Source organism: Dermacentor albipictus, chromosome 6 (assembly GCF_038994185.2).
Source record: "Dermacentor albipictus isolate Rhodes 1998 colony chromosome 6, USDA_Dalb.pri_finalv2, whole genome shotgun sequence".
Lineage (NCBI taxonomy): Eukaryota > Metazoa > Arthropoda > Arachnida > Ixodida > Ixodidae > Dermacentor > Dermacentor albipictus.
This window is the reverse complement of record NC_091826.1, coordinates 75049281-75064344: the sequence shown is the minus strand read 5'-3', so window position 1 is coordinate 75064344 and position 15064 is coordinate 75049281. Positions and strand designations below refer to the sequence as shown.

General features: G+C 44.6%; 1 protein-coding gene across 2 annotated transcripts in view; it reads left to right on the top strand.

The window, feature by feature from the left end:
- Positions 1-15064, top strand: part of LOC135897124 (calcium-activated chloride channel regulator 1-like) — a 594363-nt gene that overhangs the window by 301890 nt on the left and 277409 nt on the right. For both annotated transcript variants that reach the window (XM_065425694.2, XM_065425692.2), the window contains exon 6: positions 9833-9942. In XM_065425694.2, coding sequence (XP_065281766.2) covers positions 9833-9942 — 110 coding nt within the window. The remainder of the gene's footprint in view (positions 1-9832; positions 9943-15064) is intronic.

Below are 15064 nucleotides of genomic sequence, written 5' to 3'. Positions count from 1 at the left end.
AGGTTTATCTCATGTAAGCATGTATTACACTGATTCACGCACCCGCAGTACCGACAAGTGGCTTGTTCCCCGTTCCCGCACGACCTATTTTTTGCAGTCTCTTAGATTCACACTGCCGTCCCTACTTAAAGGGACACTAAAGCGAAACAATAAATCAGTTTAAACTAATGATGCATTGTTTGCGAACCCTGCAGGCCGTCATTTAAAAAAAATGTTTGATTATTAGGTGAGAAAATGAAGGTCCAAGTATCAGTATTTGAATTTCGCGCCGCAACCTCAGCTCCTGTACGCCGGCGTGACGTCAGGGATACCAAAGTATGTTTTCGGATATGGGCCGCGTTGGCTGAATAAATCTTCCCGAAACTTGCCATGTTTATTATTTGGTTCCTTTAAAACACAATGTAGTCAATCTGCACCGCTATATATAACTAGTGGGCCCTAGAAGATGCCATCAAAATCCAAGACGTCACAGCCCTTAGGCGCGGGAACTTAAGTATGCATCGCCACCCGTATTTCGTTCTTGCGCTTTTTCTGGCTTACCAAACGTCTTATCGTTACAAGAGCGTTGTTTTTGGTGTTGTACAACGGTAATTCACTGATGCAGAAGAAATCATTTTTCACTTTAGTGTCCCTTTAATAAATATGAAGAGAAAGATGCCAACTTTTCTACGTTTACAAACAAGAAATGCGTGAATGTTTTTTAACTCTTGTCTAATGTCTTTTATACTGCCCGAACATGATCAAGTATGTTTCATCACTCTTTGTAAGACGTTTATTTTCGTCATTTTATGATGTGTGTTCACGTGAACATTGAATATTTGAACTATAATGTACAACTCTTCTGGAGTGCACTTATATATTGACTTTATTTGTTCTATTTTTCCATTGTTTTATTTGCACAACATCTTCCTAATTTTTGTTAAACTGCATTTTTGACTCGATTACTGTAAGTTTGTTTTTGAACGTATGAATAGTAATACCGCTGTCATGTACGTGGCCTTTAGGCATTTTCAAGTGGTGTTACTGCTGCTTTTCGCCTAAGGGACCCCCAACTGTCGTTGGAAATAAGGACTTGATTGATTGATCCATGAGCATTTAGATATGCGTCCCACTTACTAACGAGTCGCGCGATTCCCGTCTCACAAAGCTTCTCGGGTTGCTGCTCCAAAGAGTCCGTAACTGACTCTTTCGCGACATCGTCCGACACGAACCTGGCTCCCTTGAGCTGGTTATTTAATTGCTCCAATATGTGGAAGTGGCAAGGCGACAGGTCTGGGCTGTATTGCGGATGTTGAAACGTTTCCCACTTTAAGTTTGCGAGTTTAGTGTTAACCGCCGCAGCGACGTGGGGACGGGCATTGTCGTGGAGCAAGGTGACCCCATTCATCTGTTTTCAGCGCCATTTGTTCTTGATTGGGACATGCAGCCGATCCGGTGTTTCGCGATATCGGAAACGATTGATAGTCTCTCTAGGTTTAGCAAATTCAATCAGCAGTGGCCCCTGAGGATCTAAAAGAGAAGTCAACAACACTTTTCTGGCAGAAATGACGGCCTTTGCTTTATTTGGGGGTGGTGAATTTGAATGTTTCGACTGTAAGCATAGCTGTCGTGTTTGACGCTCACAATAGTGGCACCTTGATTCGTCCCCGGTGACGATTGCCGAGAAGTCACCCTCATTATGATACCGGATCAGATGAGTCAAGGCAGCGCCGAACTTCTCCGTCTTCTGGCAGTGATTTCTATAATCTTGGCATTCATTGCGCACACAAGAGCCGATAACTGAGATGTACATGAATTGTGGTGTGAACCAATCTCCACACGCTCTGTCAGTTAATCTTCGCTTATCCTCCGTTCTTGTCTAATCAGCTCATCAGTCTTTGCAATTGATCAACAAATGTTCGTGCAGGCAAAGATAATTTGAACTCCACCGCCACCGCCGCGCGACGTCCTCGCCTCTTCCTCTCCTCTTGCGCATCCTACCCGCGGAAACGTGTTTTGCTCCGGTTTTTGTACACGACGACTGGTCCCCTTGCCGTTGGCCTTGGAAACGCGCGGATCTGGCGTTTCGCTAGTGTTTTACTTTTTTGTTGGCGCCATTTTTCTCCTGAGCTCAGCTGCCTCGGTGGAGCAAGCGTTGCAGGCTATGTTTGCAATGTGCAAGGAGTGTTCACATAATCGCGGACACTTGATCGCACTAAAGAGAAAGCATACATACGGACGCATTATGCACTCGCTACTAATTATTATAAGAAAGCACGCTGAATACCTGCGGTGCACATGCGCACACAGGCAAGATGAATCAGAAAGCCAAACACAGAGGGATGCCCCGCAGGGGCGTCTGCGTCAGCAGGCGTTTGGTGTGTTGCGACACCACGTACCCGAGCACACGAGGGTTGGACCCTCCTGCGTTTAAGCGTGTGTGGCTTAGCCGTGTCCGGGGAAAAGGGGATCCTGGGGGTTGAGCCAATGCTGGGTGTTCGGACCTTTAAGGCCCCCCGGCGGAGGCAACACACCCCTTTGGCCTCGGTTTCACGTAGACGGCACCCCCGGACTGACCCACCCGGGGGAAATTGGTAGTTGCCTTTTCCTGTCTCTCTCTCCCTCCAGCCTTCGTCTTCTCTTACTTTTTCATATTTCCTATCTTCTCCTAGCTTCCGTTTACTTCCAATATTTCCAGGCAGCAAAGTTGTGCGAATAACCAACCTAAGTTATCTCACATTTGGTTATAGTGATAACGTGCAGCTGGCGTTTGCAGGACCTGTTTTTACAGTCCCTGTAACGTCTCCTTGTAGGGCTCCACGGTGGGTGGTTGGCGTTATTGCCGAAAATTACATTATTCTATGGCTAGTTCCTTCCCTCCCCTCCCAGATCACCCTCAGAAAAGAGGGCGCACCGAAGATGTATTTCAGTTTTTGGACGGCAAAGACCCAACTTCCCACAATTTCAGGTCATTCATTCGGAAACGTCAGATACACAAGTACGCACAATCTCCCCATTTCTAGTTTCGAAGTCTTTAACTGAGGCTCTTGGTCCAGGTTACAAGACATCAAGGATGGCAAGTGAAGATCTCCTTTTGGAGCTCCGTGACCTGAAACAATACGAAAAGCTACCCAATCTAGTGTCTTTTGGTGACTTTCAAGTGACAGTGACTCCGCACCGCACTATGAACACTACACGCGGCGTTGTCTCAGATGATGACCTGCTTCAGCTGACAGAGGCAGAGCTCCTAGAGGGCTTCAATGAGCAAAATATTGTTAATGTGAAAAGAATAAATATCAGGCGTGATGGCAAAGAAATTGCAACCAAACAGCTAATTCTCACCTTCAATTCAAGTGTCCTGCCCGAATCAATCGAGGCCGGGTGCATCAAGCTCCGTGTCAGGCCTTACGTACCTAATCCACTCCGATGTTTCAAATGCCAGCGCTTCGGCCACAGCTCGCAGAGCTGCCGAGGCCGCCAAACTTGTGCTAAATGCAGTGCCAAAGAACACATCACTGAAACTTGTGAGAACGCTCTGCGCTGTGTAAATTGTGATGGGGAGCGCGCCGCGTACTCGCGGTCGTGCCCATCCTGGAAGAAAGAAAAGGAAATTGTTACAATTAAAGTCAAGGAAAATATCACTTTCAAAGATGCACGTAGGCGGGTTTCATACCTGCCCAAGAAAAGCTTTGCCGATGTGACACGTCAGGGGGCAGCATCACAACGGCCTCCGGCGGCTGTCCGGCCCACAGTCAGTGAGTCGGCAGTTACGCCGTCTGCTCCCGCGGCGGTTGCAGCAAGCGCTGCTCCATCAACCGAGGAGAAGGGACCATCGACCCCGAAGGTGGGCGCAGCCGAGGCTGCCTCAACTTCCTAGGTCCCTTCCAGCGGTGGCAACAGCCGGAGCAGCCAAATCCCTCAGGGAGCCTCATCGACCTCCGCGCTGGTGGACGCAGGGGTCTTGCCCTCCAATGCGGGATTCACCCTGAAATCTTCTCGCTCGCAAGAGCACGTGTCCGGAGCCTCACTAGAGGCAATGGACACAACACCTATCCTCAAGGCGCACCAATCGCCTAAGGAGCGGCGAGGCTCCCTCGGACGCTCCAGAAAGGGCAGAACTCCCGTTACAGGGCCTCGAAAGGGCTCTGTAATTTATTCTCTGCAATTCCATAATCACTACTTCTATTTCTGTAGACACAGCACCTATTGACCTCCAATATGGATACACAAATAATTCAATGGAACGTCAGAGGTCTTCTTAGAAACCTTGATGACGTGCAGGAACTCATCCACAAACACAATCCAAAAGTGCTGTGTGTACAGGAAACGCACTTAAAATCGAAACACACAAATTTCCTCCTACAGTATGTTCCGTTTCGCAGAGAACGCGATGATGCTCTCGCATCATCGGGCGGTGTTGCCATTGTTATTCAGAAAGGCATAGCGTGTCAACGTTCGCCGCTACAAACGCCCCTTGAAACAGCGGCGGTTCGTGCTGTTCTCAGCAAACTTATCACTATCTGCTCGCTCTACATACCCCCACATTACAAATTACCTAAACATGAATTTCAGTCCTTCATAGATGAATTGCCAGAACCTTTCGTTGTGCTTGGGGATTTCAATGCGCACAACTGCCTGTGGGGCGACTCTCGCATATATGCGCGAGGTTGTCTTGTTGAACAGTTCCTTCTCTCTTCTGGTGCGTGTCTGCTGAATGAGAAGGCACCCACATATTATTCTCTCGCAAACAGAACATTTTCTTCAATAGATCTTCGTATAGTTTCCGGGTCTATACTGCCCGAACACAAATGGGAAGTTACGAGCAATCCTCACGGGAGCGATCACTTCCCCGTACCGCTAAGAACATCTAAAGGAAACAAATTTCCCCCACAAGATCCTAGGTGGAAGATTGATACAGTCGACTGGGAGAAATTTCGAACTCTATCTAGCAACTCATGGGCTGATATGTCTTCTTTTGAAATTGATGCGGCTGTGGAGTATTTTACAGCGCTCATAATAGATGCCGCATCAAAATGCATATCAGAAGGAAGTGGCTTGGCATGCAGATGGCGTGTCCCGTGGTGGAACGACGAATGTAGGATCGCTCGTAAGAAACAGAACAAAGCGTGGGGGCTGCTACGCTCTTCCCCCACTGCAGAGAATCTTATCAACTTTAAGAAAGTAAGATCTCAAGGCAGGAGAACCCACAGGCAGGCCAGAAGAGAAAGTTGGCAGAACATTTTATCGAGTATTAACTCGTTTACAGATGAGGCCAAAGTCTGGAACAGGGTAAATAGAATTGGAGGTCGAGAAGCGTACTCACTCCCTCTGGTAAATAAACAGGGCGATACACTGCAAGATCAGGCAGACTCACTTGGGGAGCACTTTGAGAGCGTATCAAGTTCAAATCATTATTCGCAATCCTTCCTGAAATATAAACAAACAGAAGAACGTAAGCCATTTAAAAGAAAATGTCGGGCGAATGAGCCTTGCAACCGTACATTTAGTATTGCCGAATTGAGAGCTGCCTTGAGAACGTGCAAGAGCTCCGCACCAGGATCTGATAGAATCGTGTATGAAATGCTCAAAAACTTACACAATGACACCCAAGTTACACTACTCACACTTTTCAACACCATCTGGGATGCAGGGTACCTTCTAAGCACATGGAAGGAAGCCATTGAGGTCCCTGTTTTGAAACAAGCAAAGACCCTTCCTCAGTGGCAAGTTACCGCCCGATAGCCCTCAAAAGTTGCATTCGTAAGGTGTTTGAAAAAAATGATAAATCGCTGACTCATTCATTTTCTTGAACAGAGCAAAATGCTTTATCCTTATCAGTGCGGCTTCCGAGAAGGGCGCTCCACACCGATCATCTCGTACGTGTTGAAGGAAATATCCGGGACGCATTTATACATAAACAGTTCTTCCTATAGATATTTCTCGATATGGAAAAGGCATATGACACAACGTGGCGTTACGGATTCTTAAGAGACCTGTAAGAAATGGGCATACACGGTAATATGCTTAATATAATAGAAAGCTGTCTGTCAAATCCTACCTTCCGGGTAAAAGTCGGCAATGCCCTCTCACGTCCTTTTACGCAAGAAACGGGTGTACCCCAAGGAGGCATGCTTAGCTGCACGCTCTTTATCATGAAGATGAACACGCTTCATGCTTCATTACCACCCGCCATCTTTTACTCTGTCTACGTGGATGACATTCAAATAGCTTTCAAATCTTGTAACCTCGCAGTCTGCGAGAGACAGGTACAGCATGGCCTGAACAAAGTGTCAATGTAGGCAGACAGGAATGGATTTAAGATCAATCCTAACAAAAGCTCTTGTTTTCTTTATACAAGAAAAAGAGGACTTATCCCAGATCCTTGCCTAGAACTGCGTGGACAACAGATACGTGTAAACAAAGAGCACAAATTTCTAGGTGTCATACTTCACTACATACTCACTTTCATCCCCCACATTAAACATCGTGAAGAAAAATGTCTAAAACAATGAACATAATTACACTTCTATCCCAGACTACATGGGGTATAATAGGAAGTGCCTGATGAATCTCTACAAAAGCCTCATTCGATCACGACTAGACTATGCCGCCGTGATTTATCACTCTGCCGCCCCGAGCGCACTAAAGATGCTAGACCCAGTCAACCATCTAGGAATCCGACTGGCCACTGGTGCTTTCAGAAGGAGTCCCATACAAAGTTTATATGTAGAGTCAAATGAGTGGTCACTTCATCTGCAGAGAACATACATCAGCCAAACATATTTTCTGGAAGTCCACTCAAATCCTCAACATCCCTGTTTTAATACCATTTATTACATGACATATGCTACACTCTTTCGCAATCGTCCCTCCGTAAGACAGCCTTTCTCGCTGCGTGTGAGGGAGCTTAGTGAAGAAATGCACGTTCCACTCCTCGAGCTTCGCCTAATGCATCCAGCCAAGCTGCCACCTCCTTGGGAGTGGGAGCTCCTACAATGCAATATATCCTTCGTGGAAGTCACAAAGCATGCTCAAGAAATTGGAATGCAAATGCATTTCCAGGAACTCCAGCACAAATACTGCTGCACGGAGTTCTGAACGGACGCATCGAAGTCACACGACGGGTTGTCCTATGCAGCCGCCGGTCCATCCTTCTCGGAATCCGACGTACTGCACCCGGAAACTAGTAACTTTGCGCCTGAGGCCTACGCTCTGATGTCGGCCGTAAAGCACATAAATTAATCACAACTCCAGAAATCAGTTATATATACGGACTCCCTCAGTGTTGTGAAGGCCTTGATGTCTTTCTGTTCTCACAAAAATCCAGTATTTAATGAGCTCTACTCCGCACTGTGTAAAGCCTATATATGTAACCAATATGTGATTATATACTGGGTGCCTGGACATAGGGGCATCGAGGGAAGCGTTCTGGCCAACCAGATGGCCACATCAATTTCATTGCATGAATTTTATCTTCGGTTCCTGTCACAGACCTGAAGCCTTTCTTAAGATGGAAACTACAAAACCACTGGCAACGCCTGGGGGATAAAGAAATAAATAATAAACTGCATGTAATAAAGCCACAATTAGGTTTCTGGCCTCCTGTAACAAAATCCTGCCGGACAGATGCCCCATTCTGCCATCCACGAATAGGACACACTTTTGGCGCAAATAACTTTTTACTCACGGGAAACGAGCCTCCAAGCTGTGGTAGATGCGGGGAGAGGCTGACCGCCCTCCACGTCCTACTGAAGTGTCGCGAAGCCGAATGTGAAAGAAAGAAACATTTTCTCTTCGCATACCGGCAGCACATCCCCCTTCATCCTGTTACGTTACTTGGTCCAGAACCCCTCTTTGACACCAACGCCGTCCTAGGTCTTTTGAAAGATGTATTGCATGTTATTAGCCCCACACGTTCGTAGCGCTTCCTCTCTTTAGAAGATGCCGCTGTGATAATTATTTTGAATAGCACATGCCTCTAGGCCCTTGTGGTTCAAGGGCTCTGGCGAGGCAGTAGTGCTATAAGCAATTTAACATCTCGCATATTTTAAACAATGCATCATTCTTCCACGATGGATTTTAATGTTCATAGTATTTGTCATTGGTCATCGCCAAAATTTTATAGCACGTAGATTTTACGCACTTAACAGAGACAATTTTTAGGCCACTTTACAGCCAAGTCACATCTTCCATAATACATCGTTAACACTACCACTTGTCATGGCGCTCTTTGGCCAAACCTAGCACTTGCGCCGTAAAACACCACACATAATCGTCATCACAGAGGGATGTTCCACAAGAAATACTAGATAAGATCCACAGTGTAGAGCATCTTTTTATGTGGCCGGAAAAAGTTCTGGAGTATAGAACTCGCCTCACAGCTCTTTTTACATCAGTATGCCCTTTTCATACCGCTTTATTAAGAAACAAAACTGCTCATAAAGGTTACATTCAGCATTCTCGATGCTGTTCTCATCAGTTTCCAAAATTTTCTATACCATGTGGGCGCGCAGGTGGACCAAAATTATGCGCCTCCATTGAATACTGTGGCCCGTCCGCGGGAACCAAGGAGAAAGAGCGTGCCGAGGGCAGTGATCGCAGCGGTTGCGCGAGGAGAATCGAGGAAGAAAGCGCCGCGGGGAGGAGAGAGGGGCTACCTTAAAATTATCAAGCGCTGTTAGCCGCACGTAAAACCCCTTAAACCCCGTAAAGTAGCGCCACGCATTGAAGAATGCCGCTCTCTACTCGTGCATTCTGGCCGCGGCCGACGCCGCGTCGCTATTGGCCAGATAGCATCACGTGGGCCCTCGCGTCAGCTTCGTTTGTCTACAGTCGTGCTTAAGCGCCATTTTCGCTTGAGAGGAGTCTGCGGAGTGGCGAGGAGCGTATGTTGGCGCCGTTGCTGTTCTGTGTTGCTTCGTATGCTATGCTCGAAAGGTGTAGGCGGCGCCACGGCCGAGGGGATAGCGTGAAAGAGGGGAGAAATGACGAGGACTGAACGCGGAGAGCAGATTGTCGCTACTTCACGATGTTTAAGGGGCTTTAGCAGCATGGTACTATCGGTGACACGTACCTATACCACAGCGAAGCACCGTACATGCGCAATGCGTTAGCGGCTTCAATATTTTACAAGCTCGCGCATCGCGTCATCGTAGACCACTTTCGTCGTGTGCTATGCGGCTCTGCGGCTGTCACACGTTTTAAGTTCGATGGGCCTTTATTTGGTATTTCAGGCCCGCAAAGTTTAAGCGAAAAGTAAATCTAAGGCTGGTACTGGCACTTACAGGCCTAGCCAGTTGTTCCATTGGCCCTAACTGGCACATCGCGGTTAGCCCGATGATAGCAGTGCAGAGAAACATAGCAGACAGCGACGGTGTGCTCCGATGACGTAATGCGCGCGTGCTGAAATAGCCACGCCGCAAACATACTGCGCGTCTGAGAGCTTCACGTTCGCATCGCTAGGTGTATTTATTTCCATGGTACAGTGTATAAGCGCGACTGGACGAGGACGAAGAAAGAAACAGATACAAAAAAAATAAATAGATAAAAAGGGTCTGTGTATCTGTTTCTTTCTTCGTCCTCGTCCAGTCGCGCTTATACACTCTACCATGGATTCTAACCAACTAGCCCGCCAGCGTGTTTTAACCAAATGTATTTATTTATTCTGTATGTATTTATTCTATATATGTTTTCTGTATGTGATGTGCTTTGGAAACGGTTATTTTTTGTCGTAAAATGCAAATGCAGTCACGCAAACACCTTAGTTGCGCTCAATGCACACTTTCGTTATAAATCTTCAAAAGGAGCAATTCCGTTATTGGTGAAGGTTTACTCTGGATCTCTTGCATTTCAGCATACAGACTCGTGCACGAGTGGGCACATTACCGGTACGGGGTTTTTTATGAGTACGGACGCTTCGACAGCACGGACTATCCTGTGACGTACTGCAAGGCATTGTCTGTGGTGAGCTGCAAGCATTCCGTTCGTTAGTGGACCGCACTGCTTTGCTTCAATATTGCTCTGTTTCCTGCGCAGTATAGTGACTATATGGAACAATGTAACAAAGTCTGTAGTTTTGTCTGACTAGTAAGTAGGGCTTGCTGACACTATCTTACGATGAGCAGACGCTGGTAATTCATTAATGTCCTGTGACACATTGCTGACAAGTGTATTTAGGTTTATAATTTATCTCATAAATACACCTGCTTAAGATTTGCGCATATGATTCTCGGCTTCTAATTTCCGCATCGACTTATTCGTGAACAGGGCAAAAATGTGGCATACCTGACAGGCAGAAGCGGAGTAAGCTGGGCGTTGCCATGATCGCATCATGCAACCAGAAACACAATTGAGAAAGTAGCGTGACACACTTTTGCGAGTCCATATAGTTGTCGTCTTTTTTCTGTGTTTGTGTTTGTACGTTGGTTTCAATCACACAAGTCATCCGATTTGCTATTTTCTTTAATGTATAGCCTTGTGGCGCATAGAACGGGAAACTCATTTTACTCCCGCAGATAACGTTCCAGTGCTTGTAACGCCAATTACAATACTTTAAACCTAAAAACCCTAGATGCCCAGCCAAACGTCCTTAAAGCTGCAGAACCTTCTCCTGTGCTATCGCGTCAATAGAACTGCCCTGGTACAGTGAATGGAAGAACGTGTTTGCAACCAAAATGTCCTGAGTTCGAATGCCAAACTGGCCAAAGGGTTTTGGCCAGTTTTGAATACCAGCAGTTTTGATTACCAGTCGATCACTAAAACAATGCGCTATGCAAGGATTGTTTTGAGATCCGCGAAAATGCTATTACCATTTCGAAAATCCTGTCATCGCACGCATGCGCGCTTTTATAGTTGTGCTTTAATCCATGTTTCCAAATGATGTAAGCATGTTTCCCCATAGATACAGAGAATGAATTTGGTTGCATGCTAGAAGACCACAAAGCTTAGAACGACAGAAAGGTGAACTAGTTGGTAAAGATTCATAATGTAATGAATGGGTAATGCGTGCAGACCGGACGCAAGAGAAGTGGACAACAAGAACGCCGGCTATCAACAGAGAGAAGCACTGAGGCGAAAAAAAGAAAGAACACACAAAACTCACCTGCGCGTGCTCTGGAAAGATAACACCACGTGGCTATCGCGTACACATGCCGGTCTACATGAGAGTAACTGTGAAGGCATTTGATCTCTTTTTTGTGTAAGGTAATCGAAGGCTGGCTCACGCACGCACTTCCGCCATTATTGATATGCCTTGCCTCGACCATAAGACGCGTATCTTCATTTATATGCCTGTACAATATTGCGCATTCGTCTAACTTAGGCGTCCAGTTACAATCTGTGCAGTCTTGGCAATGTAAGGAAAGATTAGAAGGCCATCCACCGGTTAACGACCTTTTATATTCCATTAACCTCCCATTAGTACACAGCCCCGTTTGCCCTACGTGGAAATGGCCACAGCTAAAAGGAACATTACGTACCACACCCATGCGACAGTCAGTAAAATTGTTCTTCTTGATGTGCTTCGCTGGACAAATATGGTCTTTTTTTGCCTTTTATCTGCTCCTTTTTTCTCTGCACGCAGCGTATATCTTACCAAGCTATTGAGAGCAGTGAAAACGACATTAACATCATATCTTCTTGCAACTTTTGTAAGCCTGTGCGATACTGAATGAATGTAAGGAATAGCCACTACTCTTCTCTTGCTATTACTGTTTTCTGTTCTCACGTGCATCCTCCTCGATATCGACTTTAGGCGTTCAGCCACAGTGGCCACCGCTACGATAGGATACTCTGCTTCTTATACGCACCGGACCTGTGCATTAAAAGTGGCGCTCATTTTGTGCGTGCACGATCTGGTGTGAGAAGACTTACGATACGACAAGAAAATTCCGCTTTTCAATACTTCGCAATGCTTGGATTGAAACTTAAACATGTGCTTCGAAGATCTAGAGGAGTACAGTACTCCCCTAGGTCCAAGAAAATGTCTAGAAATTGTTTTACACGTCTCTGAGGCAATTCCTTCGTAAACTTGAATCCTCCTCCATTAAGTTGAAAGTGCACGCTTACTGAGGTAGCAGCTGAATCAAATTCGTCCTTATTACAGAAAAGCAGGTATTCATCAACGTAACCAAATACCTTAATAAGTCAATCACCCAAGGCCTTCTCTAAGAACATGTCAATCTTGCTCAGGCAAATATAACTAAGAATACGGGCGACCCTTGAGTCAATACCAATTCCTGGTTTCTTCTGAAACACGCCATTTCTCCACCCAACCAGCGTTGACTTTAAGTACAATGAAATAATTTCTAGAACAGCACCCGAGGAAACACCGCATATATCTATAAAAGCCGAACCTTGCACTTATTCCTTGATGCACTATTTACGAAATTTAACAACCCGTCTTGCGGCAAGGAGCTATACAAGTCCTTGATATCCATACTAAAAGCTGTACAATCACCAGAATTTTTCTCTGTCAAAATCTGAACTAATGCCTGAGAATTAGGCAAGCTAAAGAGGTGTGAAAAAACTAGGGAAGCTAAGCAGTTCAATCAATCAATCAATCAAAACTTCATTCCATCCAAAAATCTGTTTTTTTTTTGGTGGAAGACGAGGGCTCAAAAAAAGTGGATCTATCCACTTGAGAAGCTTCGAGCCCCCGTTTGCATGGCATACAGTGAGAGCGTGGAAATACAAAAACGTACGGGTGTACACGTTGAACAATGGTAATTCCCTAAGGCATTCATGACAATAAATTCACCCATGCTTTATACAGTTGTAATATTGCAAAAAATAGTACAGAAATCTGGAATGAAATTGAACATAATGTGTAGCTTTTTATAAAAAAGAAACGGATCAAGCTTTCGCAACAAAAATGCCTTGATTGCACGGTTCTCAGTTGCGTTATTCCGTATTGATGAAGTTCGTTTAACAGCTTTGGAAGCGTGTGAGGAAGCACTTGTTTTGTTAACATGTAAAGGGCATCTTCCAGATATAATCACTGCGTGAATTATAAGACCTTGTGAGTGGTGTCAACTCTGAAAGTGGACGTAGAAGTCCGTCTGAATCATATTTTCTGGCTAGATTTAAAGGGTACAATTTATGCACAGTTACAAGATTGTATTTTATGAATAGAGGTTTTGTGTGCTCAGTTTTTTCAATGCATGCAATATGATGAAGTGCTTTCTTTAGTAGTATGAGGAACTGGTTGAGGTTCGTTAACGAGGTTGTGCCCCATACTGGACAGCAGTAATTAAGGTGTGAAAAAATACTGCGGTATGAATACGAAATTTGACGACTGTTGCTAAGTGGAACTTGAATTTCGTCAGAATTCCTACTGCCTTTGCAATTTGCGTAGCAACGTCGCTAACATGGATGTCCCAAGACATATACTTTTGGAAAACAACACCAAGTGACTCTACTGAGTCAACAATTTCTACACATTATTTCTCCTAATATTAGATTCAAAGTGGGTGCTGCAGGGGACGATCGAGGTCTGAAGATAATGGCTTTTGTTTTATCTATTTTAATTTCAAGAAAATTTATTATTCTTTACTTGTGTAAATCGCGGAGAGCTTCATTAATATTAATTTGAAGAGTTTCTTAACGATGTCTGCGAACAAGATAGTGTCATCTGCATAAGTTATATACTCCGCGCCATGGTTACCTTGTGTAATGTCATTTATATAGAAATTAAATAGACGCGGTCCAAGTATGCTCCCTTGGGGGACACCTGGGTTAACTGCTTTGCACGTAGATAAATTTCCCTGAATGCAAACACATTGTATTTTATGTTATAGGTAGGACGTTATAAGCGCGAGCAGTGTGCCTCTTAAGTCCAAATAATTCAAGTTTTTAGTTAGTGCTAAGTGGTTTAGACGGTCCAACGCCTTTGAGAAGTCGATATATATAGCAGCTATCAGGCGTTTTTCATCGAAGGCTATTAGAATGATTTCTTTTTGCATGACAAGGGCAAGTTCTGTAGACCTGCATTTTCTAAATCTGAATTGGGTGGGGCTAATCAAATTGTATTTCTTGGCAAACCCAATTATCCAAGTGTACATTATTTGTTCAAAACCATTGGTGAACACGGGTAGCATAGATTTCGGCCTGTAATTTGACAAGGTGTTTTTTCTCCACCCTTGAGTATCGTGATAACTTTGCTATTGGCATTTTCTTTTGAAAAGCACCTGTCGAGAGAGCTAGATTATAAATATGCGGCAGCTGTGTCAGTATGTTGTCAAGAACGTACTTTACTGACCTGATTTGAATGTTGTCGATATCACACGTTAAGCTGTTCTTAAGAGATTTGTACAAGTTATTTATTTCACTCTCAGTTGTGGGATTCATATATATTCTCGCAGAATTTCTCGATATACCATTTACTACCTCCGCAGAATGACAAGTAGTGACTAGATTCATGTAGTAGTGATTAAATTCTTCCTCTATTTCAGCTCCTTGTTTAAGTTCGTGGTTCCGCGTTATTTCGCCAACCTCTGCATTTTTTTGGTACCCGATTTAGTAGCTCAATATTTTTCCTTCACATTAAGTCCAATTTCTGTTTTCTTCCGATATCGAAGTAACTGTAAAGATATTTTCACTTTGTGTGTCGTAATGAGGCATGAGTTTTGTTTCTGTGTCTCCGAAATATGTCCCAGTCATCAGTGTTACGCGTTCGAGGAACCTGTTAAAAAGCTTATCTTTCTTTTTAATCATTTTGAGGCGTTCTTAATTTATCGAAGGCTTGCGCGCTTTTTTCCTTTTTTTTTGTGTACGATACATGGAAATTACTTCCAGTACGCATCAAGAAATACGCGCAAGCATTCGTCAAATGCATCGTCAGAGGTGTGAGACGTGTACGGCATGCCATTTTATTTTCATAAGGTGATTGCGAAAATTCTGCAATCTATTTTCGCAAATATCTTGAGTTTCTTGGTTTGTGGAAGTGTCGTGCGGTTTCGATTTAGCACTTTTGCCAACAAAAAATAGGTAAGTGGTCACCAATGCTTGATGCTAATACAGCATCAATAATTTTGTGCTCTGGCAGCTTTGTTATAAATAGGTAAATTGATGTATTCATTGTCTTTGT